The sequence below is a fragment of the Ranitomeya variabilis genome, chromosome 4 (assembly GCF_051348905.1).
Source record: "Ranitomeya variabilis isolate aRanVar5 chromosome 4, aRanVar5.hap1, whole genome shotgun sequence".
Taxonomy (NCBI): Eukaryota; Metazoa; Chordata; class Amphibia; order Anura; family Dendrobatidae; genus Ranitomeya; species Ranitomeya variabilis.
Genome location: NC_135235.1, coordinates 25,682,972 through 25,708,734, shown reverse-complemented (window position 1 = coordinate 25,708,734; position 25,763 = coordinate 25,682,972). Strand labels below are relative to the sequence as shown.

At 46.5% G+C, this 25,763-nt stretch overlaps 1 protein-coding gene across 1 annotated transcript; it reads left to right on the top strand.

Moving 5' to 3' along the window:
• Nucleotides 1-1,509: 1,509 nt before the first annotated feature.
• On the top strand, nt 1,510-20,646 carry P3H3 (prolyl 3-hydroxylase 3). Its single transcript, XM_077258192.1, has 15 exons — nt 1,510-1,950; nt 6,455-6,607; nt 6,714-6,891; nt 7,134-7,265; nt 7,410-7,543; nt 8,070-8,159; nt 9,879-9,931; nt 10,380-10,411; nt 10,525-10,649; nt 11,647-11,742; nt 12,455-12,602; nt 12,692-12,809; nt 15,483-15,558; nt 16,737-16,877; nt 19,303-20,646. Exons 1-15 carry the CDS (start codon nt 1,585-1,587, stop codon nt 19,486-19,488), a joined length of 2,028 nt encoding a protein of 675 aa, XP_077114307.1. The 5' UTR covers nt 1,510-1,584; the 3' UTR covers nt 19,489-20,646.
• The last annotated feature ends 5,117 nt before the right edge of the window (nt 20,647-25,763 follow it).

The following is a 25,763-nucleotide window of genomic DNA, read 5'->3' as shown; positions in this document are numbered from 1 at the left end:
TCCTTAAAATACAACAACATGTACAAAAGTTACATGCAAAAAAAAAAAAAAAGGAAAGGAAAGTTTAAGTTTGAAGTTCTCTACATTGTTTCTTCCCTCTTCTCTGCAGTTTTTTTTGCATTGTCTCTTATCTGCAGTTGTTACAGTGTTCTTTCCTATTCTCTGCCATTGTTACATTGTTTCTTTCATTTTTTTTTCTGCAGATGTTATATTGTTTCTTCCCTGCAGTTATTACCTGGGCGCCTCTTCCCTGCAGTTGTTACATTGTCTCCTCTTCCCTGCAGCTGTTATCTTGTCTCCTCTTCCCTGCAGTTGTTACATTGTTTCTTCCCTGCAGTTGTTACATTGTCTCCTCTTCTCTGCAGTTGTTACATTGTTTCTTCCCTGCAGTTCTTACATTGTTTCTTCACTGCAGCTGTTACCCTTGTCTCCTCTTCCCTGCAGTTGTTAAATTGATTCTTCCCTGCAGTTGTTACATTGTTGCTTCCATGCAGTTGTTACATTGTTTCTTCCCTGCAGTTGTTACATTATCTCCTCTTCTCTGCAGTTGTTACATTGTTTCTTCTCTGCAGTTGTTACATTGATTCTTCCCTGCAGTTGTTACATTGTTTCTTCCCTGCAGTTATTACATTGTTTCTTCTCTGCAGTTGTTACATTGTTTCTTCTCTGCAGTTGTTACATTGATTCTTCCCTGCAGTTGTTACATTGTTGCTTCCATGCAGTTGTTACATTGTTTCTTCCCTGCAGTCGTTACATTATCTCCTCTTCTCTGCAGTTGTTACATTGTTTCTTCTCTGCAGTTGTTACATTGATTCTTCCCTGCAGTTATTACATTGTTTATTCTCTGCAGTTGTTACATTGTTTCTTCCCTGCAGTTGTTACATTGTTTTCTTCCCTTGTGGTTGTTACATTGTCTCATCTTCTTTGCAGTTGTTACATTGTTTCTTCCCTGCAGTCAATACATTGTTTATTCTCTGCAGTTGTTACATTGTTTCTTCCCTGCAGTTGTTACATTGTTTTCTTCCCTTGTGGTTGTTACATTGTCTCATCTTCTTTGCAGTTGTTACATTGTTTCTTCCCTGCAGTCGATACATTGTTTATTCTCTGCAGTTGTTACATTGTTTCTTCCCTGCAGTTGTTACATTGTTTATTCTCTGCAGTTGTTACATTGTTTCTTCCCTGCAGTTGTTACATTGTTTATTCTCTGCAGTTGTTACATTGTTTCTTCCCTGCAGTTGTTACATTGTTTCTTCCCTGCAGTTGTTACATTGTTTCTTCCCTGCAGTTGTTACATTATTGCTTCCCTGCAGTTGTTACATTGTTTCTTCCCTACCGTTGTTACATTGTCTCCCCTTCTCTGCAGTTGTTACATTGTTTCTTCTCTGCAGTTGTTACATTGTTTCTTCCCTGCAGTTGTTACATTGTTGCTTCCCTCTGGTCATTCCTTTCTGTGTTGCTCCTCAGCTTTCGTCCACGTTGCTCCTCACCTGCCCCCTCCCCCGGCCTTCTCCTCCTCCTCCTCCTCCGGTTGGGGATGTCAGCCTCGGCCGGGCCTCCTCCCTTCTTCCCCGGCTGCCCCCCAGCATGCAGGCCCCTCTGCTGCTCCTGAGCCTGGGGCTGGTGCACTCGGTGACTCTGCAGCCCCCCGATGAGTTGCTCTGGGACGGGGTCTCTCTCTTTTCCAAGGGCGAGTGGTCGGAGGCCCGGGACAAGCTGTGGGGGGCGCTGCGGAGCCTGCGGGCGGTGCGGGGAGTGCGGCTGAGGTGCGGGGAGGAATGCGGGCTCCGGGGGGCCCAGCTGGAGGAGGCGGTGATGGAGCGGGCGGACTGTCTGCTGAGCTGCGAGCGGCTGCAGCTGGGGGAGCCCTCCCTGTACCGCCTGACCCAGGACACGGAGAAGACCTTCCACAAGGGGGCGCCCTACAACTACCTGCAACTGGCCCATTACCGGGTGAGACGGGGCACAGGGGGCGTCCGGGGGCTGCCTGGTAGGGGTACACCAGAGGGCGACTGATGGGGCGGGGGTGAGGCCACAGTCTGCAGGAGGACCCTGGGGTAATAGTCTGCAGGAGGACCCTGGGGTAATAGTCTGCAGGAGGACCCTGGGGTAATAGTCTGCAGGAGGACCCTGGGGTAATAGTCTGCAGGAGGGTGCAATGACTCTGGTGCAATAGTCTGCAGGAGGGTGCAATGACTCTGGTGCAATAGTCTGCAGGAGGGTGCAATGACTCTGGTGCAATAGTCTGCAGGAGGGTGCAATGACTCTGGTGCAATAGTCTGCAGGAGGGTGCAATGACTCTGGTGCAATAGTCTGCAGGAGGGTGCAATGACTCTGGTGCAATAGTCTGCAGGAGGGTGCAATAGTCTGCAGGAGGGTGCAATGACTCTGGTGCAATAGTCTGCAGGAGGGTGCAATGACTCTGGTGCAATAGTCTGCAGGAGGGTGCAATGACTCTGGTGCAATAGTCTGCAGGAGGGTGCAATGACTCTGGTGCAATAGTCTGCAGGAGGGTGCAATGACTCTGGTGCAATAGTCTGCAGGAGGGTGCAATGACTCTGGTGCAATAGTCTGCAGGAGGGTGCAATAGTCTGCAGGAGGGTGCAATGACTCTGGTGCAATAGTCTGCAGGAGGGTGCAATGACTCTGGTGCAATAGTCTGCAGGAGGGTGCAGTGACTGGTGCAATAGTCTGCAGGAGGGTGGCAGTGACACTGGTGCAATAGTCTGCAGGAGGGTGGCAGTGACACTGGTGCAATAGTCTGCAGGAGGGTGCAGTGACTGGTGCAATAGTCTGCAGTCCAGAACTGGGTAGAAAAAGGTAAACTACTGTTCTGGGTGTGATGATCTGCAGTTGGTTCCAAACATGCAAAGGTGACACTGATGGTGAGATGCGATGGTCTGCAGTCCAGGCTTGTACACCGCAATGGTCTGCAGGGAATCATGGATCCTTTACTTGGGGGGTCCTATAAACCACAAATGCTGGATTCGGGGTCCGGCGGTGGCAGGTATCAGTATGGATGTTATGTGCGGTATAATACTCTGCAGATAGAAGACGAGTATACGGCCGGTGAGTGACGCCTCAATGTCTCATTCATTGCTGGTGGTGATTTTTGGAAACTGTCCAGGAAAATTATCCAAGGGGTTAACTGCCCAGAATGCATTGCAGCCATGTAGGGGCTTGCACACGTGGATGTGTATATGGGGATGGGGGAGGCGCCGTCTGTTTATGGAGACAGAAAATAAAATTAAAAAGTTAAAATCTACACAACCAAAGAGGGAAAAGCGCCCACATAGGCTGGAGCGTCCGGAGTGAATATCTGGTCCCCGTCACTTCTGTTCTCTTCTGTCCGGTTATTAAAACCTCCTCCAACCATTTAATAAGTTTTATCCATTTCGGGGAAAGCTGAGTATCATCATCACCGTTCATCTGGATTCTGACTCCTGGACATTTCCAGGTTTGTATTTGTGAGTCTGAGGATCTGGGGAAATCCTGTATCCGACCTGGAAGGAGCATTGTCATCCAGCTTTCCCAGAAACAGATTTTTAAGTAACAAATGGCTGAAATGAAATTATAGCTTGTTGACTGGTAAGAACAACACATGAGCTCCAGTGTAAGTGGGATAATATTGGCTCTAGATCCTGGTGGGATGTGGGATAACATTGGCTCTAGGTCCTGGTGGGATGTGGGATAACATTGGCTCTAGGTCCTGGTGGGATGTGGGATAATATTGGCTCTAGGTCCTGGTGGGATGTGGGATAACATTGGCTCTAGGTCCTGGTGGGATGTGGGATAACATTGGCTCTAGGTCCTGGTGGGATGTGGGATAACATTGACTCTAGGTCCTGGTGGGATGTGGGATAACATTGGCTCTAGGTCCTGGTGGGATGTGGGATAACATTGATTCTAGGTCCTGGTGGGATGTGGGATAACATTGATTCTAGGTCCTGGTGGGATGTGGGATAACATTGGCTCTAGGTCCTGGTGGGATGTGGGATAACATTGGCTCTAGGTCCTTGTGGGATGTGGGATAACATTGACTCTAGGTCCTGGTGGGATGTGGGATAACATTGGCTCTAGGTCCTGGTGGGATGTGGGATAACATTGATTCTAGGTCCTGGTGGGATAACATTGGCTCTAGGTCCTGGTGGGATAACATTGGCTCTAGGTCCTGGTGGGATATGGGGTAGCATTGGCTCTGGATCCTGGTGGGATAGCATTAGTTTTAGGTCCTGGTGGGATATGGGGTAGCATTGGCTCTAGATCCTGGTGGGATAACATTGGCTCTAGGTCCTGGTGGGATGTGGGGTAGCATTGGCTCTAGATCCTGGTGGGATGTGGGCTAACGTTGGCTCTGGGTCCTGATGGGATAACATTGGCTCTACGTCCTCGTGCGATGTGGGGTAACATTGGCTCTAGGTCCTGGTGGGGTAACGTTGGCTCTGGGTCCTGGTGGGATGTAGGGTGACATTGGCTCTAGATTCCAGAGGGATGTGAGGTAACATTTGCTTTAGGTCCTGGTGGTATGGAAGTATCGTTAGCTCTAGAATCTGGTCTTATGGAAATATTGTTGGTCTAGGTTCTGGTAGGATGCATATATGACCCTAAAGTGTTGTGTGATGGAGGTATCGTATCATTGGCTCTAGGTCAAGGATGCGGACACAGACAAATGAAGGTCCCCGAGCAAGAACAGTATATGCGCCTTTTTGCAGCCCAATAATGTGTCCGTGACATAAGTTGCTTTGGAGGTGGAAGTTGCCCCCTGACATTTTAGGCCCCTGTGAAGCTGAACAAGTTGCACCAATGGTGTCCACCCCTGATCTACATTCTGGTGGGATGGAGGAATCATTAACTCTAGGTTATAATGACATGGCGGTATCATTGGCTCTAGATTCTGGCTCAATAGAGGCATCATTGGCTCTAGATTCTGGATGGATGGAGGCATCATTAGATTTTGGATGAATGGAGTCATTGGCTCTGGATGGATGAAGGCATCGTTGACTCTAGATTCTGGCTGAATGAAGGTGTCATTGGCTCTAGATTCTGGGTGGATGGAGGCGTTATTGGCTTTAGATTCTGGCTAGATGAATGCAGGTATCGTTGTCTCTAGTTTTTGGCTGGATCGAGGTGTCATTGGATCTAGATTCTGGCTGCATGGAGCCATCAGTGGCTCTAGCTTCTGGCTTGATGGAGCCATCAATGGCTCTAGCTTCTGGCTTGATGGAGGCATCATTGGTTCTAGATTCTGACAGGATGGAGGCGTCATTGGCTCTAGGCTCTGGTGCTATGAAGAGTTTTGGTTCTGGTGGGATGAAGAAGACAGCGGCTCCGATTCTTCAAAGCTTTTACATAAGAATTCTGGATTACAAAGCTTTGAAAAGTCGTAATGAGGTTGCACAAAAATGTAGCGACTTTTGGCATTTTTACACCATCACCAAGCTCTGGTACGGAGCCTGGCGACTCCCGCTTGTCTAATTCATGACAAACATAGGCATTACTTACTACATAAATCTTAGTTTTTGTGGGGAGGCACACAGTGAGGCATAAGCCGCTTGTCAGATGTCTGATTTGGTAAGAGACATGCCTCACATTACACCCCGTTCCCTCATGGAGAGTGGCGTAAAATTGCTGGGCTTGGTGAATGGAAGTCAATGGCTTTAGATTCTGCTGGAGCTGAAGTCTAATTTCTGGCAGGACGGAGGCGTCTTTGGCCCTAGGCTTTGGCAGGATGGGGGAGTTTTCGTTTTGGTGGTGTGAAGAAGATATTGGATTTAGAAGATTCTGATGGAGCAATTTCTGGCAGGATGGAGGCTACTTTGGCCCTAGGCTTTGGAGGGATGGCGAATTTTAGTCTTGGTGGAGAAGAAGACATTGGCTTTAGATTCTGGTGGAGCTGAAGTCTAATTTCTGGCAGGATGGAGGCGTCTTTGGCCCTAGGCTCGGGCAGGATGGAGGCGTCTTTGGCCCTAGGCTCGGGCAGGATGGAGGCGTCTTTGGCCCTAGGCTCGGGCAGGATGGAGGCGTCTTTGGCCCTAGGCTCGGGCAGGATGGAGGCGTCTTTGGCCCTAGGCTCGGGCAGGATGGAGGCGTCTTTGGCCCTAGGCTCGGGCAGGATGGAGGTGTCTTTGGCCCTAGGCTCGGGCAGGATGGAGGCGTCTTTGGCCCTAGGCTCGGGCAGGATGGAGGCGTCTTTGGCCCTAGGCTCGGGCAGGATGGAGGCATCTTTGGCCCTAGGCTCGGGCAGGATGGAGGCGTCTTTGGCCCTAGGCTCGGGCAGGATGGAGGCGTCTTTGGCCCTAGGCTCAGGCAGGATGGAGGCGTCTTGGCCCTAGACTTTGGATGGATGGGGAATTTTAGTTTTGGTGGAGAAGAAGACATCGGCTTTAGATTCTGATGGAGCTGAAGTCTGATTTCTGGTGGGATTGAGCCATGTCTGTTTTTCCCTCACTTTTCACAGCTGGAGGAGTTGGATGAAGCGGCTGCCGCTGCCTACACTTTCTATGTGAGGAACCCCCATCATGAACAGATCCATGGAGATGTTACCCGGTACCGCACCATGAAAGGGGTTGAAGAACGAAGCTTCCGAGACCTGGAGGAGCCCCCGTACAAGGTAACAGCTGGTGCTACAAGTCACGAGTGTTCCTTGTCCTCATTGGTATCCATTGCTCCTGGTTTTGCTCCTCCCGACTGACCACCATGATGTCCTCTTACCCCAGGCTCTGTTTGCCCAAGCGTTGCCTCTCCTATCTCAGGAGCGTCCGACCACCGCAGTCTTGAGGCTGGAGGAGTCTCTGAGCTCATTTCTGTCTACGCTCCATGATTGCCGGACCCTCTGTGAGGGATTACGAGAGCACGAGAATGAAACCCACCGAGACTTCCCTGAGGTCATCGCAGGTATCTGTAGATGTCTTCTCTGCCGGTCCATGACTTGTAGTCTCCCCATCCTTGTATATTGATGTTCACTCATGGGGTGACCCCAAAAATATGACTATAAACCAGTTTCCAAGGGTGATTTGTAGGATTTTGGAAGCTGCTTTGGATGTGCATGGAGTAAATGCCAAGAGCGGGGGTCACGTTGCTCTTTCGTGTGACCATTTTTTACTTTTGGGTGATCACTAATGCCTGTCCTCCCCCAGAATATTACTCTCGGGTCTTACAGTGTAAGCAGCGGTGCGCCCTGGAGGTGTCATTAACGCCGGGACAGAAGCGCTCCCCCCAGGACGTCCTCGTCTCTCATCTGCAGCTGCTTCAGCGAGGATATTCCCAGCGTAAGTCGTCTTCTCCAGGCTGTGCGTCACCTTGTAATGTAAAAACTACAACTCCCAGTATGTCCTGACGGCTGCAGCTCATCAAGGCATGCTGGGAATTGTAGTCTCCGAACCGTTCTCCCTCTTGTCCTTCTGTCTTTACAGTTGGGGCCTGGGAGTCGGCTGCGCAGATCGCACGGTCCCTACTACTTTTCCATCCACGTAATGAGACCTTGCTGGAAAGTCTCCGCGGATATGAGCAGAAACTGCAAAGGAAAAGTGAGATCAGAGCTCGCGAGGTAATGACCGCCGGTGAAAAAGTATGTGCCCCTTCCAGATGTCCCCGCATAGTACAGTAATTGCGTTATATGGCGAAAAGTGACCTTTCAGAACTGGTGGATTCAATGTGATCTCCACAAATTAATCTTGAAAAGCAGAGCTGCAGTATAAAGCATGGGGGAGGGGCGGATGATCAGCAGGAGCCTCTGATGAGATCCGGTGTGAATATCAGACTTTAAGGGACAGTGCAGTAAGCTGGGGTCGAAGATCATCGCCGAGTGGGATCTGATCCCCACAAGCAAGCTAGACTCAAAAAGCAAAGCTGCAGTATAAAGCATGGAGGAGGGACAGATCAGCACGCAGGGGGCACAAGGGATGGATGGCAGACTATATCAGATTCTAATAGACCACGCAGCTGAGCTGGAGGCACCGATGCCTCCTTTTCTCTTAATGATGGAAAATTCCTTTAATTTTTCCCACTTTTTTCCTCGGGACGATGTCGCCAGTTTCGAGGTTCTGGATTATGATTGGTGTCTTGCTTTGCAGAACATCGCGTCCTACGTGCGCCAGGCGCTGTCCGAGAAGAAGCTGCTGTATTACGTCATGGAGAACCTGGGCATCGACTTTCAGGATCCGGTCAGACACATTTATTCATTCATCGTTTATTACAATGTTCCTTAATTCTCTTCATGAGGATGTGAATGAAAATGAAAGGTTGTGCAAAATTCTCCAACTCCCAGCTCCTATTATTGCTCCAATGCAAAGGACAGAAAATGTGCAAAATTTGCCTTTGTTGGCATAACAACCAGAGGTCTCCTGCAGACCTCTACGGGTGTTGATACCAGATTGCTGTGAGCGCCACCCTGTGGTCGGCGGTCATAGCAAGTCAGTAATTCTGCTACATAGGAGCGATCTGACCATCGCCTCTATGTAGCAGAGCCGATCGAGTTATGCCAGCTTCTAGTCACATATGGAGGCTATTGAAGCATGCCAAAAGTTAAAAAAATAAATGTTTTAAAAAATATGAAAAAAAATATATGAAAGTTCAAATCACCTCCCTTTCGCCCCATTCAAAATAAAACAATAAAAAAAAAAATCAATCCTACACATGTTTGGTATCGCCGCGTTCAGAATTGCCCGATCTAAAAATTTAACCTGATTGCTAAACGGCGTAAAAAAAATTAAAAACGACAGAATTACGTTTTTTTGGTCACCGCGACATTTCGTTAAAATGCAATAACGTGCGATCAAAGAACGTATCTGCACTGAAATTGTATCATTAAAAAGATCAGCTTGGCACGCAAAAAATAAGCCCTCAACAAAACCGAGATCACGAAAAATGGAGACGCTACGAGTCTCAGAAAACGGTGCAAATTTTTTTTTTTTTTTTTAAAGCAAAGTTTGGAATTTTTTTTTACAACTTAGATAAAAAATAACCTAGTCATGTTTGGTGTCTATGAACTTGTAATGACCTGGAGAATCATAATGGCAGGATAGTTTTATCATTTAGTAAACCTAGTATAAAAAAAGACAAAAAAACAAGTGTGGGATCGCACTTTTTTTGCAATTTAAGCTCACTTGGAAATTTTTTTCCCGTTTTTGAGTACAAGACATGGTAAAACCAATGGTGTCTTTCAAAAGTACAACTCGTCCCGCAAAATATATGCCCTCACTTGGCCATATTGACGGAAAAAATAAAAAAGTTATGCCTCTGGGAAGGAGGGGAGCGAAAAACGAAAACGCAAAACCAAAAAAATCTCCGGGGGTTAAGGGGTTAAATGCATGTATTTGGGGCTAAAAATCATTTTTTTTCAATTGGCTTTTATTAAACGTTTTGCAGCGTTCGGCTTTTCCAGGCTCTTTTATTTCCTGCACTTTCAACTTTGTGGTCTGTGGAGCTCAGAAAAAGACCGATAAAAGAGTTACGAGCTGCCCGTCAGACCGTCAGAGCGAGCTCACTGGCCGAATCTCAGTTAACCCATTCTGCAGCAATAGACAGTGCAGTAAAGAGGCTAAAGAAGGCAAACGGTGCAACATTTGTAATGATTTATAGCCCCAAACACATGCATTTAAGAAACAAAAAAAATCTTCAAAGGCGGACAGCCCCTTTTAGATACAAGTAAATATACTTATCTTTGAATTTTCCTTTTTTTTCCGAGATCTCTGCTTGGTGTCAGTGAAAGGGAACATTCTTGTGTTCAGATCATACGGGGTTCTCAACGTTCGGACCCCCAGCGATCAGTGACTTATTCCCTATTCTATAAATGTTGCACAATTGTGTGAATCCCCCTTCTAGCCCCCCAGACAGAATATAAATGACGCCATTTTCTTGTCTGCGACCCCCTGTCTTTTTAGGATCTATGGACTCCAGAGGAAATTATTCCAGAGAGTCTTCGAGAGAGAATCAGGTGAGGTCAGCCCCTCAGGCTCAGCATCGGGGGGCCGCAGGGGCGCAGGTTACTAAAGGAAAAAAAAAGTACTGTGATGTGGGTGACGTGTGAGATCCCGGACGGGTCAGATGCCCTGAACTCCTGGCCAAGAGACCCATTACATCAATGTGGAGGTAGAGCAGGAGCTGTAGGGGGCCGCACCGCTCTCCGGCCATGCTGCAAGACGCCAAACCTACTTTTTTCGGGAAGAGTGGGCACTATTACTTTTACTTTTTAAAGGACATTATTATATTTTGAAGGGGCCATTATTTGTTGTGAGGGGGCGCTCATGGAGCGTTATGCCTGGGTTACGATGCACAATACTCGCCTTGTCGGGGCGCCGCACCTCTGCTCCAATCAGATCACAGATTTCCTCTGCGACATTCTATGTCTAATAAGGTTTCCTTCTCTTTTTTTTTTTACCTAGGGCTGAGCGAGCGGCCGCGGAGGAGGCTGGCGGTGAGTACCGTGCGACTTACTGTGCCACGTTTCGCGCTCTCACCGTGTGATGGTATAGACATACGGGTATATGGCCGCGCACTTGACCAGTAAACTCCCATCGTGTTCTGCAGGACTACTCCCATACGAGGAGGTGACGGTCACACTGACTCCCCGGCAGATGAACGGGACCTCCAGAGTCACCCTGGATGGAGTCCTCACTGACGAGGAGTGCGAGGCATTGCTTGGACTGGTGCAGGTATGTGAAGAAGGAATAGTGTCAGGTTCCCTGGAGAACCAGGGGAGACAAGGGGTCAATGTCAGCGTTCCCGGTAGTCAGAGATACAGGGATTAAACTCTTAAGGACGCAGGACTATTTTTTTTATTTTTGCACTTTACTTTTTTCCTCCCTTTCTTCCAGGAGCCATAACTCTTTTTTTTTTTTTTTTTTTTTTAGTGTTTTTCCATCTCCTTTTGCTTCCGCCATGTGATGGCTTGTTGTTTTGCCAGTCGAGTTGACAACATTCACTTTACCATATAGTGTACTGATAAAAAATCTTTAATATATATATTGTAGTAATTTATTAAAAAAAAAAATTCTAAAGGAATGTTTTGGGTTTTTTGTTTTTTTTTACATTTTTTTCAGTCGCCGTTTTCTGAGACCCGTACCTTATTTATTTTTCCTTCCATGGGGCAATGTGACGGCTTGTTTTTTTTTGTGCGCCAAGCCGTAGTTTTTAATGCTACCTTTTGGGGTACATTTTTTATTGTGGGGGAATGCGGTAATTTTTACTTTTTGATTTTTATTTGCATTATTGTGTTTACCATAGGGGTTAAATAATTTGTATATTTTACTACATTGGACATTTGTGGAAAAGGAAATATTTATTTTTTTAATGGAGAGAAGGGGGTGACTGGAATTTTTAAAATATGTTTTTAATACTTTTTTTTTTTTTTTACTTTTAAGTGTATTTTTTAGTCTTTACAATCCTAAGGTGGGCGTAAAATGCAGTCATCTGGAGTGGGAAGGGGTTGATGGTAACATTGCCGGGGTCTGGGACAAGGAACGTTTCATGCCCGGGGTGAATATTTGTCGCAGGATCATTTCTTCCTTCTTTCATACAATTGTCACGGAGATCGGCCTCTATGATTGAGCACTTTGTGGCCGCTCTGCCTGATCATTTGGTAGTTTTCATGCTGCGCGGGACCCTCGTTATAACGAATACCAATGTGACAATGTTTCTGTGTGTCTTCAGGAAGCAGAAGCTTCCGGAGAAGCGATGAAGAGGAGACGATCCCCTCACACGGCCCATGAACAAATCCAAGGCCTGACTGTCCTGCAGGCCCTTCAGGTACCAATCTGGGGCAGTAAGAGCGGACCCTTCCACTAGTCTGACAAGATTTCTTTAGGCTGTGTGCACAAGACCTCTTTTTCAGGTGGATTCCCCCTGAAAAAACAATAAAAAAAAAAGACGCTGAAAAGAATTCCCAATGGTACATGCACAGAGTTGTTTTTTTTGTTTGTTTGTTTTTTTAGGCTGAATTTTTGGAGCAGAAACTCTCAAAAATCAGGCACAAAAACTCAAAACTCTTCAAAAACTTGGAGTTTCTGCTCCAAAAACCCAGAAAAAAAAGTCATGGTGTGCACATCCCCTTTAGGGTGTAGTCATTTAATATCTTTTTAGGAGTTTATGTAGCAGATATCCCCCACAAATCTTCCTCTAAAACTCCTACAAAACTCTTCCAATTAATTATTATAGGAAAAATATATTTTGCTGCTCATAGGAGGAGTTTTTGGGAGAGGGTTGTTTTTTTTGTTTTTTTCTGTAGAGGATTTGGAAAATCCCTGGAAGAAATGAACACATACATGTCACTTTTGTAAAAAGATTTGTCACTGTCCAATCTTCAGGAAAAAAAAAAAGAAAAACTCTCCAAAAAAAAGTAGCGTTTCCTGAGGCAGTTTCTGCTTGAAAAACTCCTGGTTTTTGAACTCCTCCATCTTAGTTGTCGGATCTCATCATTCCCGTATGGTAATTACTGCTAATTTGGGGGATCTCTTTATAGATGGTTTCCTCGGGATCGGTGGATCGCCACCGCGCTCACTTTCTGTACCACGCGACGGAGCGCGCTCGTGTTCTGGCGCAGTCGTACTTTGAGGCCGGGACGTTGCATTTCTCATACTCGCAGCTCGTGTGCCGCTCAGCCATTGCGGGTAAGTGAGGCTCCCGCTGTCACTATGGGGCCGACCTCATATACTCCCCTATACGCCCCTTTAACTTCGTCCCCTCTTTTCACTGTCAGGGGAGCAGGAGGGACGCTCCGACCTCAGTCACCCCGTGCATGCAGACAACTGTATCCTGGACCCCGAGGAGAAGGAGTGCTGGCGGGAGCCCCCTGCGTATATCCACAGAGACTATAGGTGAGTGAACACTGCGCTCCCAGAACCCCCCATGTATCATCTCGGCAGAATTTCCATCAAAAATGTGAAAACCTTTTCTCAAAATGTTATTTCTCTGCTGAGATAGAAGGAAATGAAGTTACAGGCCGCAGAGCCCGAGGCTGCACCACTGAGACCCTGCCGACCGACGGTCCCGGGAAAGTGCGGGCTGCTGCCGAGTACTGCAGAGGGCATGCTTTCTCAGTAGTGCAGCCCAAGGCCTTGTGTCTGAAAATTTAAAGGGGTTGTCCACTTAAGCGGACCATTTATTTATATTTGAGGCTAAAAATAATGTTTGGGTTTTATTAAAAATTTTGCATCATTTGACCTTTTTTTAAAGGCTTTTCGATTTCCTGCACTTTCAACTTTTGATATGGTTCGAGCTCACTGACGGATTCTCAGTTAAGTCATTCTGCAGCCAGCAATAGAAAGTGCAGCACCGAGGCTGTAGAAGGAAAATTGTGCCGAAGTTGGCATGAAACCCAATTGCAAAATAGATTTTTAGCCCCCCAAAAATACATTTTAGATCAAAAAAAACCCTTTAAGTGATCATGCACCTGCTTGCCAACAGTCCCAATGTTCACTGCATAGTCCAAGTATATGAGATAGTTGTCCTGGGAAGAACATAGAAAGCCTTAAAGGAGACAGACACATTCAGAGTTTTTTTTATTTTAATTTAATTTGAGCTAAAAATAAATGATTATTAGAAATGTTGCACCGTTTGGCTTGTACGGGCTGTTTGTTTCCTTGCACATTACTGTCTGCAGAACGAGTTAACTGAGAATCGGTCTGCGAGCTCCTTCTGACCTTTGTCACTTTTATCTGTCTTGTTTGTAGCTCCTCTCCGCTGAGTTTTGACTACAAACTTCATCTTAAGTTTCATGTGGTCATAAATCAGCACGGAATTCAGAAAAGAAAAAAAAAATCAAAAAAAGCTCACTGACAGATTTCCAGGTACCATATTCTACAGCCAGCGATGTACAGGAAAACAAAGCGAGTATAAAAGCCGACTGCAAAAATGTATTTATAGCCCAAAATGAATCCATTTAAAGGAAAAACAAATGACCTCATGTGGGCCCAAAATCTTATCCTTTAAATCTGCGTTACAGTCCCATTGGAGTGAATGGGAGACTTCTGGCAATTTATCGTTACCCTTTTTTAGGGCTCATACCCCTATGTGTGAAAAAAAAAAAGTTCTGATTTCGGTCCAGAAAAGTAGGACTGGTGCCATGCAAGTGTCATGCGATTTTCATGCGATTTTTTTTTTTTTTTTCATACCTAACATACGATTTACATCCAAATGCAGTGTAATTTTAAGGTGAGCTTTTACATAGAGCAATTCTCTATGAAATTTACACATACTGTAGTTTTCATAGGAAATATTCTTCAAAAAACACACAAATGTATATATACAGATTAGATAGATGAAAAGCCGGCAATTAGCAGCCACGTACAGTAAAATCACAGCGGGACCCGACAGGATAGAAGAGAGAGATTACATACAGTATTTACACATAGAATAGATAGATATACAGAGGTCAGTGACAAATACAATTAGTACACTGTGTGTGCAGTTTACTGAACATGTATTTAATTATTAAAAGATTATTTATATGAAAAAAAATGGCGTGGGCTCCCGCATAATTTTCTTAACCAGCAGAAGGAAAGCCGACGGCTGAGGACCGATGTTTATAGCCACCAAGTGATGGAGGATCCTAGGCTATTAATATCAGCCCGCAGCTGTCTGCCTAGCCTTTGCTGGTTACTAATTATAGGGGTACCCTTTATCATTTTTTGGGGGGTCCCCCATTTTAATAGCCAGTAAAGGCTGAGTATACAGCTGTGAGCTGATATTAATAGCCTGGGAAGCTCCATGGGTATTGCCCCCTTCCGAGGCTATAAACATCTACCCCCAGTCGTCGGCTTTCCCTCTGCTGGTTAAGAAAATTACGTGGGAGCCCACACCATTTTTTTCAGACAAATAATCTTTTAATAATTAAATACATGTACAGTAAGCTGCACACACACTTTACTAATTGTATTTGTCACTGACATCTATATATCTACCTATTCTGTGTGTATTTACTGTATGTAATCCATCTCTTCTTTCTTGTCGGCTTCTGCTGTGATTTTACTGTATGCAGCTGCTGAATTGCTGGTTTTTATTCTATCTAACATACATATATAATGTCTGTGACATCTATATATATAATGTGTATTCTATGTATATATCTATTCTGTCGGGCCACACTGTGATTTTACTGTACATGGCAGATGAATTACCGTCTTTTCAAAGGATGCCGGTGTATGAAAATCGGACAGCACTCGCATGGTCTCATTGACTTGCATTGGCGAATCTTGGCCAATATGCACAACCAACGGCAGCATACTGCGATTTTTTTTCAGCTGAGAAGTTTGCAGATGACTTGTAACCCATTGAATAACATTGGTCAGAGTGCAGTCCGATTTTTTTTTTTTTAATCAGATTGCACTCACCCGTTTTTCTCACAAATGAGTATGCGCCCTTGCAGTGATTATTGGAGGCCACACATCCCTGAGATCTTCTAACATGTCACCTTACTTTTTAAAATGGACTTGACCGTAGTTTAATTAGGACTGATATCCATAACCTTTCTGTGATTTATTCCGCCATAGTGGGATGCTTTATCTGAATGACGACTTTCAAGGGGGCGACCTTTTGTTCACAGAAATGGACGGGACAACAGTCTCGGTGAGTGTGAGATTTATAGACGTAGTAGCTTTTTATTGTGGTGGGGTGTAGTACCACTGGTCGCCTGCAGGTGATGCTGCTGATGTATTATAGTGAAGAGCAGCCAGTAACGATAACACAAAAACAGCAAAAGACGCTAAAAGAAATTTCGACACATAAACCATCATTTCTATTTTGTGGTTTTCCTAAAAAAAAATATTTCTTTTACAGCAAATTCTGCAGCAAAGTTTTTGAAACAATAAATTCCTCCAATTTCCTTTACTTTTTTTGAGCATCTGATAATCCAGAATATCTGAAAATCTGGGAATTCTATTAACCAACTTGTGCTCATTCTTTATGCTAATTAAGATGCTCTTCTGTCTGATTGGCTGAGAGGGGATTCTAAGATCAGAACTTCTGAATTTACTATTTGTTACCTTGAAACATCGGGGAACATAAAATTAACCCCTTGACCACCTTACACCACCAAGGAATTTGCAAATAACCCCTTTTATGCCCCTAGACCACCAAGGATTTTTGAAATGATGGTAAAAAAATAATAAAAAAAAACTTTGCATCCTTTAATCCGACAATAATGAAAAAAGTGCCGTATTATCAAACATTCCGGATTATCAAATTAAAAATTAAAGCTGTATGAACTAAAGGCTGGAATCTAGTTGCAAATAATAGTGATCATACGGCAATAATCAGAAAAACAAATTCCCTGTTGGGAAAATGAAGAACGCTGCAGTCATCCTCCTCCTGCAGTGAAACGGCTGATAACAGAGAGGAGTAGAATAACGTTCAGTTGCTTTTTGCTGTGCAGTTGAGTGTGACGTTAATATACATACTTTAATACTCCTTCTATTAGGTCCAAAATTTGCATTTATTGCTTGATGTATCCCCCCAACAGCAAAGAAAATTAGGGCTCCGAATTGTAAAACTCTGCCAGCTGCCACCACTAGGGGGAGCTGAGGAGCATAGTGCATACACTGCTATTATTGAGTGCTGTGTGTTCTACACTCCCTCTAGTGGTGTCTGCGGGAAATGAGCCTTCTATCAATAAACCCTATGTGTGCAGAGGATTTGGCGCTCTGTATCAGAATTTTTTTTTGTCTATCTGCAGTAAAAAAAAAATAATTATATAATATATATATATATTAAAAATGTTAATTGAGTCCTCTGTATTTTACGAGCAGGCAGAGGTCCGCCCCCGCTGTGGCCGCCTGGTCCTATTCAGCTCGGGGGGTGAGAATGCCCACGGGGTTCGTGCTGTGACACAGGGGAGAAGATGTGCGATCACTTTGTGGTTCACGGGATCGGCAGAACACGCAGAACAGGTAACACCAGTCTGAGTAAATGTCAGAGCCGGACCTGCGTCCCCGCGTCCTGTACATCCGCCTGCCTTGTTTTTACACCATTTTTTTTTTTCGACATCTTCAGGGAAGTTATGCTCCGATCATGTTATTTAATGATAAGATTTTTCCTTTCCGGCATCTTCTCAAACTTTCCACTAAATTGTATTATTTACACCCAAGTTTTCCGCAGCTGTTTTTATTTAAAGGGAATGTTCACACCAACTTTTCTTTTTTTGTAAAAAGCCCAGAATGTTTAAAAAATATACAATATATACCCTTACTGCTGATCTTCTAGTGATACCTGGGTCCCAGGCAACCGCTGGGCTTCTTCTACCACCCAGATGGACATGTGATCATTGTAGCCAATCACTGGCCACACAGGTGACCAGCACCAGTGATTGGCAGCAGCGGTCACATGTCTGCATGGCCAGAATAAAATATATATGGAGAGTGATCCAGGCAGCACTTGGGGAGGAGAGAGGAAAGGATCAGTAAGATGAGCATAATAAATTATTTTTATTTTTTTTTTTTTTTTAAATTCTATCAGCATTTTTGGATATTTCTGAAAAATTAAATGGTCAACCCCTTTAAATCTGTGTTTGAGATGGAAAAACAGCTCCCGGGAGAGATCTCACCCAGCTTTCCCAGAATCCTGAATGGTAATATGATTCTTTTAGTTGTTTTTTTTTTTTTTTCATTATTATTTTTTATAGTATGAGGAAGGAATGGAGGAGACGGGCAGGGAAGACACAATCTGTGCATTCTGTCCTATACACCGTAGACTCTGTAGGCTCCATCGTTTTTGTATGCAGCGATTTTTCATCTCCGGTCGAAACCATAGACCCTTTAGTGTAACAGCCGGACCACCCCTATAAATCAGTAGGGTCTGCCAGGCGCTGCTGGTGTCCATTGTTCAGCAGATTCCATCGCAGGAATATGACATCCGACTATTAAAAATGGAAGCGCAGATGTGAACATCGGAGAGACTAAGAACGCACAGCCAGAAACCGATGACGTCGTCCCCTCCTGATGACGTCGTCCCCTTCCTGATGACGTCGTCCCCTTCCTGATGACGTCGTCCCCTTCCTGATGACGTCGCCCCCTTCCTGATGACATCGCCCCCTTCCTGATGACGTCGTCCCCCTCCTGATGACGTCGTCCCCCTCCTGATGACGTCGTCCCCCTCCTGATGACGTCGTCCCCCTCCTGATGACGTCGTCCCCCTCCTGATGACGTCGTCCAATTCCTGATGACGTCGTCCCCCTCCTGATGACGTCGTCCCCTCTTGATGACGTCGTCCCCTCTTGATGACGTCGTCCCCTCTTGATGACGTCGTCCCCTCTTGATGACGTCGTCCCCTCTTGATGACGTCGTCCCCTCTTGATGACGTCGTCCCCTCTTGATGACGTCGTCCCCTCTTGATGACGTCGTCCCCTCTTGATGACGTCGTCCCCTCTTGATGACGTCGTCCCCTCTTGATGACGTCGTCCCCTCTTGATGACGTCGTCCCCTCTTGATGACGTCGTCCCCTCTTGATGACGTCGTCCCCTCTTGATGACGTCGTCCCCTCTTGATGACGTCGTCCCCTCTTGATGACGTCGTCCCCTCTTGATGACGTCGTCCCCTCTTGATGACGTCGTCCCCTCTTGATGACGTTGTCCCCTCTTGATGACGTCGTCCCCTCTTGATGACGTCGTCCCCTCTTGATGACGTCGTCCCCTCTTGATGACGTCGTCCCCTCTTGATGACGTCGTCCCCTCTTGATGACGTCGTCCCCTCTTGATGACGTCGTCCCCTCTTGATGACGTCGTCGACTTCATGATGACGTCGTCCCCTTCCTGATGACGTCGTCCCCTTCCTGATGACGTCGTCCCCTTCCTGATGACGTCGTCCCCTTCCTGATGACGTCGTCCCCTTCCTGATGACGTCGTCCCCTTCCTGATGACGTCGTCCCCTTCCTGATGACGTCGTCCCCTTCCTGATGACGTCGTCCCCTTCCTGATGACGTCGTCCCCTCCTTGATGACGTCGTCCCCCTCTTGATGACGTCGTCCCCTCCTGATGACGTCGTCCCCCTCCTGATGACGTCGTCCCCTCTTGATGACGTCGTCCCCTCTTGATGACGTCGTCCCCTTCCTGATGACGTCGTCCCCTTCCTGATGACGTTGTCCCCCTCCTGATGACGTTGTCCCCCTCCTGATGACGTCGTCCCCTTCCTGATGACGTCGTCCCCCTCCTGATGACGTCGTCCCCTCTTGATGACGTCGTCCCCTTCCTGATGACGTCGTCCCCTCCTGATTACATCATTTGGCCATGAAGGGGTTAATGGATGACCGCTGCCTTGCCGGTGGCGGTGTCAATATGGCGTCCCGTACTAATGTGTTTTGGTTTTTTTTCCCCCTTTAAAGGAAAGAATTAAAGCAAAAAGCATAGTGACGGGCGAGGTCAGTAAAGCCAAGGAAGCCGAAGACAAACCCGCCAGGATTGTCAGGGAGACGTCCAGGACAACGACCTCCGGAAATGAAGGGACCGAGAAACCGTCCGGACGGCAGCAGAGGAGAAGAGTCGCCAGGAAAATCAGAGATGAACTTTAGAGGCCGCGGAGGAGACTGAGCACAATGCGGCCCCTGCCAGACAGAAGGGAAGGGGTTAATGGACTGATGCTCTGCAGACCGCCCTCGCTTTGGGGATTCTGCAGGTTTAGGGGGTAAAGCAGTGTCTTAACGACATACAGTGCGGCAGGCTGTAGCCTGGTATGGGTTAATGGGTCACCGGCTGTGAACATTGCGGACACTTCATGGCTTAAAGGGGATGTTGGGGTGGGGAGGTTCTTTAAGATTGATGTAGACAAAGGCCAATCAGTGCATAATACAAAGTTCTGCAACTTTCTAATCTACTTTTTGCTACAGTTCTTCCCCATTTTTTTCAAGATCTCTGCTTGCTGGCAGTAAAAGAAAACGTTTTTGGTTGCATCCACCGACTTAAAATCCCATAAAGACGTCACACTTCCCACAGCTGAGAAGTTGTTACAGTTGCATCTAAGTTGGACTCCCGGCTGCTACATTTTCCTGGCTCTGATACATTGTACCAGACGTCTAGCACAGGAGAGAGACTCGCCAAGGATTATCTGAACGTGTAACGAACCCTCAGCTGTGAGAAGCTGGATTCAATTTCTGGATATGAGAAAGTTTCCATTTACTGACAGCAAGCGGAGATGATGAAAAATGGCGAGAAATTGATAGAAAGTGGCAGAAACCTTTTACCATCCGCTGATGAGGTTTCCTTACGGAACACAAGATTAAAGCCGCAGACTGAACCTGCAGACGACAGCTTATAATAGTGTCGGAGCGTTATAAGGGGGGCGGCTGATAATAGCACCCCAGCGTAATAAGAGGAATATAGTGATATTTATAAAGAAATGGTTTGGGGGCAGCTATGACACAAAGGAGGAAAGAGCATTTAATTATTTTTAGGATTTCCTATTCCAAATCCCCAAAACTGCAGCCTCTTAATTCATATTAGCCGGCCTGGCTGATAACAGAGAGCAATGAGCCGTGCAGAACATTGGAATGCTGCAGGTTTAGTGCTTCTTATAGTGGGTTATGTTCTGTGTTTCTGTAGCCAGGAGCTCGGCACGTACGTCGGGACCGCCGCAGAGGGCGCTGCGCCGGTCATCGGTGGGTTAATGATGAGGTTTTTGTATTTTTCTAATAAAGCCTCCAGTTCGCTGTGTGACCTGGGGGAGAAGTGCATTACCGGCGCTGCCAAAATCACAAGATGGTTTCTACACAATAAGGTGCTTGTGAGCGCGGCCCGGGGGGACACGGGAGATGTCTTTATATGGGGACGATCCGAGAGAGAGACGCACGGACAGAAAGAGACACTTAGCGAAAATCAGACCGCGGGATGGCTTTATATGGGGACGATCCGAGAGATGGACAGAGACGGGCAGCGAACACAGTGGGCAGAACGAGACCCCCTGACCGCATACGAGAGACCACCAGGTGCACAAAGAGACAGCCATGCTGCAAAAATCCGACCTGGCTATGGAGAGACATACATAGAGACGAGGAGCGAGAGACGGGCTGCAAAAAAAGACATCAGGGTGCAAAGGGGAAGGGAAAACGGCATAGTATGAGGATGTGCACAGAAAGAGACACAGCAAAAACAGCCCCAGACCACCAGGGATGCTGACATTACACCTGACTGCCCTACACCATCACACATGGATGTTCTAATTAACCACTTTACAGCCTAAATCGTGACATAGCCCCTTACTGTCCTAGACCACCAGGGATCCTGACATAGCCCCTTACTGCCCTAGACCACCAGGGATCCTGACATGGCCCCTTACTGTCCTAGACCACCAGGGGTGATGACATAGCCCCTTACTGCCCTAGACCACCAGGGAAGCTGACATGGCCCCTTACTCTACTAGACCACCAGGGATGCTGACATAGCCCCTTACTGTCCTAGACCACCGGTGGTGCTGACATAGCCCCTTACTGTCCTAGACCACCGGTGGTGCTGACATAGCCCCTTACTGTCCTAGACCACCGGTGGTGCTGACATAGCCCTTTACTGTCTGAGACCACCAGGGATCCTGACATAGCCCCTTACTGTCTGAGACCACCAGGGATCCTGACATAGCCCCTTCCTGCCTTAGACCGCTCTGGGTGCTGACATTAACCCCTTACTGTCCTAGGCCACCAGGGATGCTAATATTCTTCCATAGATCACTAGTGATGCTGACTTTAACCCTTTCCTACCCTAGACCACTATGGTCGTTGATATTAACCTAATGTAGCCCTAGACTATCAGCCATGCTAACATTAATCTCTTCCTACCCTAGACCACCAATGATACCGCTTTGCGTTCCTAGACCACCATTGATATTTATAACCCCTTATGGCTCTAGTCCATCAGAGAAATTAACATTGATCATATTGAGTACACTAGACCACCAGGAATATTGATGTTGATCTTATGAATACACTAGACTACCAAGGATGTTGATATCAACCCTTAAAGTGACCCTCTCCCCCATAGTAAATGTGACTATACAATTCTCGTATATAGTCAGTCATTAGACCTACTGGCTCCTGGCTGTGTAGACATATCTCCCCTAATAAAAATGACACCTTTCTTGTAGAGATTACATGTTCCAGTCATTAGAAATCTAGTGTAGAAGCCATATGCAAATCAGGCTGAGAGTGCACCGGGGGCGTGTCAGTACACTTTGAAGCAGCAGTGACACGCCCCCAGTGCACTTACAGACTAATTTGAATATGACTTCTACGGTAGATTTCTCTTGACTGGAACACCAGATCTCTGCAACGAAGGTGTCATTTTTATAGGGGGACAAGCGTCCATGCACACAAAGCGCTACGCCCATTAGTAGAATAGGATACACCACCTCTGTCTCACCAGGGGAAAAGGAAGATCTGTGCTGCTGTTTACCCCACAGAGCTTGTTACACTGGAGACAACTGCAACAAACCCTCAGCTGTTTGTGAGAGTGTTGGCACCGAATATGATGGCCAAGAACCATACTGCCCAAAACATAATCCTCTCAGTATAAACTGTTATTCCAAGCGTATGCCCATATGGCCTCACATCAGACCAGATGTCCCACAACACGGCAGCCATTTATACACAGGACAACTACCCCCAGCAAGTGACCTGCAGCAGAACCAAGCAAAAACAATGCGACCGTCCTCCGCTGACCGCCAAATGTCATCTCGGTCCCAAATTGTATGACAAAGTGACGCAACGATCTGCAATAATGCAACAGCGCAGAGAGTTCTCATTCACCTCGGATGGCAAATATTTCACAGAGTGAGAGAGCGGAGTACTGTGAGAGTGCTAATCTAGAGAGCGGAGTACTGTGAGAGTGCTAATCTAGAGAGCGCAGTACTGTGAGCTAATATAGAGAGCGGAGTACTGTGAGAGCTAATATAGAGAGCAGAGTACTGTGAGAGTGCTGATATAGAGAGCGGAGTACTGTGAGAGCTAATATAGAGAGCGGAGTATTGTGAGAGTGCTGATATAGAGAGCGGAGTACTGTGAGCTAATATAGAGAGCGGAGTACTGAGAGTGCTAATCTAGAGAGCGGAGTACAGTGAGAGTGCTAATAGTGAGAGCAGAGTACTGTGAGAGCTAATATAGAGAGCGGAGTGCTGTGAGAGTGCTGATATAGAGAGCGGAGTACTGTGAGTGCTAATCTAGAGAGCGGAGTACTGTGAGAGTGCTAATATAGAGAGCGGAGTACTGTGAGTGCTGAGAGCGGAGTACTGTGAGTGCTGAGAGCGGAGTACTGTGAGAGTGCTAATATAGAGAGCGGAGTACTGTGAGTGCTGATATAGAGAGTAGAGTACTGTGAGTGCTAATCTAGAGAGCGGAGTACTGTGAGAGCGGAGTACTGTGAGAGTGAGAGCGCGGAGTACTATGAGAGTGCTAATATAGAGAGCGGAGTACTGTGAGTGCTAATATAGAGAGCGGAGTGCTAATAGAGAGAGCGGAGTACTGTGAGAGTGCTAATATAGAGCGGAGTACTGTGAGAGTGCTAATATAGAGAGCGGAGTACTGAGAGTGCTAATCTAGAGAGCGGAGTACAGTGAGAGTGCTGAGAGCGGAGTACTGTGAGAGTGTTAATATAGAGAGCGGAGTACTGTGAGAGTGCTAATAGTGAGAGCGGAGTACTGAGAGTGCTAATCTAGAGAGCGGAGTACAGTGAGAGTGCTAATAGTGAGAGCGGAGTACTGTGAGAGCTAATATAGAGAGCGGAGTACTGTGAGAGCGGAGTACTGTGAGTGCTGAGAGCGCGGAGTACTATGAGAGTGCTAATATAGAGAGCGGAGTACTGTGAGTGCTGATATAGAGAGCGGAGTACTGTGAGAGTGCTAATATAGAGAGCGGAGTACTGAGAGTGCTAATCTAGAGAGCGGAGTACTGTGAGAGTGCTGAGAGCGGAGTACTGTGAGAGTGTTAATATAGAGAGCGGAGTACTGTGAGAGTGCTAATATAGAGCGGAGTACTGTGAGTACTAATCTAGAGAGCAGAGTACTGTGAGAGTGCTAATCTAGAGAGCGGAGTACTGTGAGAGTGCTGAGAGCGGAGTACTGTGAGAGTGTTAATATAGAGAGCGGAGTACTGTGAGTGCTAATATAGAGAGCGGAGTACTGTGAGTTAATATAGAGAGCGGAGTACTGTGAGTGTTAATATAGAGAGCGGAGTACTGAGTGCTAATATAGAGAGCGGAGTACTGTGAGTGCTGAGAGGAGTACTGTGAGAGTGCTAATCTAGAGAGCGGAGTACTGTGAGAGTGCTAATATAGAGAGCGGAGTACAGTGAGAGTGCTAATAGTGAGAGCGGACTACTGTGAGTGCTGATATACAGAACGGAGTACTGTGAGAGTGCTGATATAGAGAGCGGAGTACTGTGAGAGCTGATATACAGAGCGGAGTACTGTGAGGGTGCTGATATACAGAGTGGAGTACTGTGAGAGTGCTGATATAGAGAGCGGAGTACTGTGAGAGTGCTAATAGTGAGAGCGGAGTGCTGATATAGAGAGCGGAGTACTGTGAGTGCTGATATAGAGAGCGGAGTACTGTGAGAGTGCGGATATAGAGAGCGGAGTACTGTGAGAGTGCTGATATAGAAAGCGGAGTACTGTGAGAGTGCTGATATAGAGAGCGGAGTACTGTGAGAGTAGAGTACTGTGAGTGCTGATATAGAGAGCGGAGTACTGTGAGAGTAGAGTACTGTGAGTGCTGATATAGAGAGCGGAGTACTGTGAGAGTGCGGATATAGAGAGCGGAGTACTGTGAGAGTGTGGATATAGAGAGCGGAGTACTGTGAGAGTGCTGATATAGAGAGCGGAGTACTGTGAGAGTGCTAATATAGAGAGCGGAGTACTGTGAGAGTGCTAATAGTGAGAGCGGAGTACTGTGAGTGCTGATATAGAGAGTGGAGTACTGTGAGAGTGCTGATATAGAGAGCAAAGTACTGTGAGTGCAGATATAGAGAGCGGAGTACTGTGAGAGTGCTAATATACAGAGCGGAGTATTGTGAGAGTGCTGATATAGAGAGCGGAGTACTGTGAGAGTGCTGATATAGAGAGCGGGGTACTGTGAGAGTGCTGATATAGAGAGCGGAGTACTGTGAGAGTGCTGATATACAGAGCGGAGTACTGTGAGAGAGCTGATATAGAGAGCGGAGTACTGTGAGAGTGCTGATATAGAGAGCGGAGTACTGTGAGAGTGCTGATATACAGAGCGGAGTACTGTGAGAGTGCTAATATAGAGCGGAGTACTGTGAGAGTGCTAATATAGAGAGCGGAGTACTGTGAGAGTGCTGATATACAGAGCGGAGTACTGTGAGAGAGCTGATATAGAGAGCGGAGTACTGTGAGAGTGCTGATATAGAGAGCGGAGTACTGTGAGAGTGCTAATATAGAGAGCGGAGTGCTGATATGCAGAGCGGAGTACTGTGAGAGTGCTAATATAGAGTGGAGTGCTGATATAGAGAGCGGGGTACTGTGAGAGTGCTGATATAGAGAGCGGAGTACTGTGAGAGTGCTAATATAGAGAGTGGAGTGCTGATATAGAGAGCGGGATACTGTGAGAGTGCTGATATAGAGAGCGGAGTACTGTGAGAGTGCTGATATAGAGAGCGGAGTACTGTAAGAGTGCTGATATAGAGAGCGGAGTACTGTGAGAGTGCTGATATAGAGAGCGGAGTACTGTGAGTGCTGATATAGAGAGCGGAGTACTGTGAGAGTGCTGATATAGAGAGCGGAGTACTGTGAGAGTGCTGATATACAGAGCGGAGTACTGTGAGAGTGCTAATATAGAGCGGAGTACTGTGAG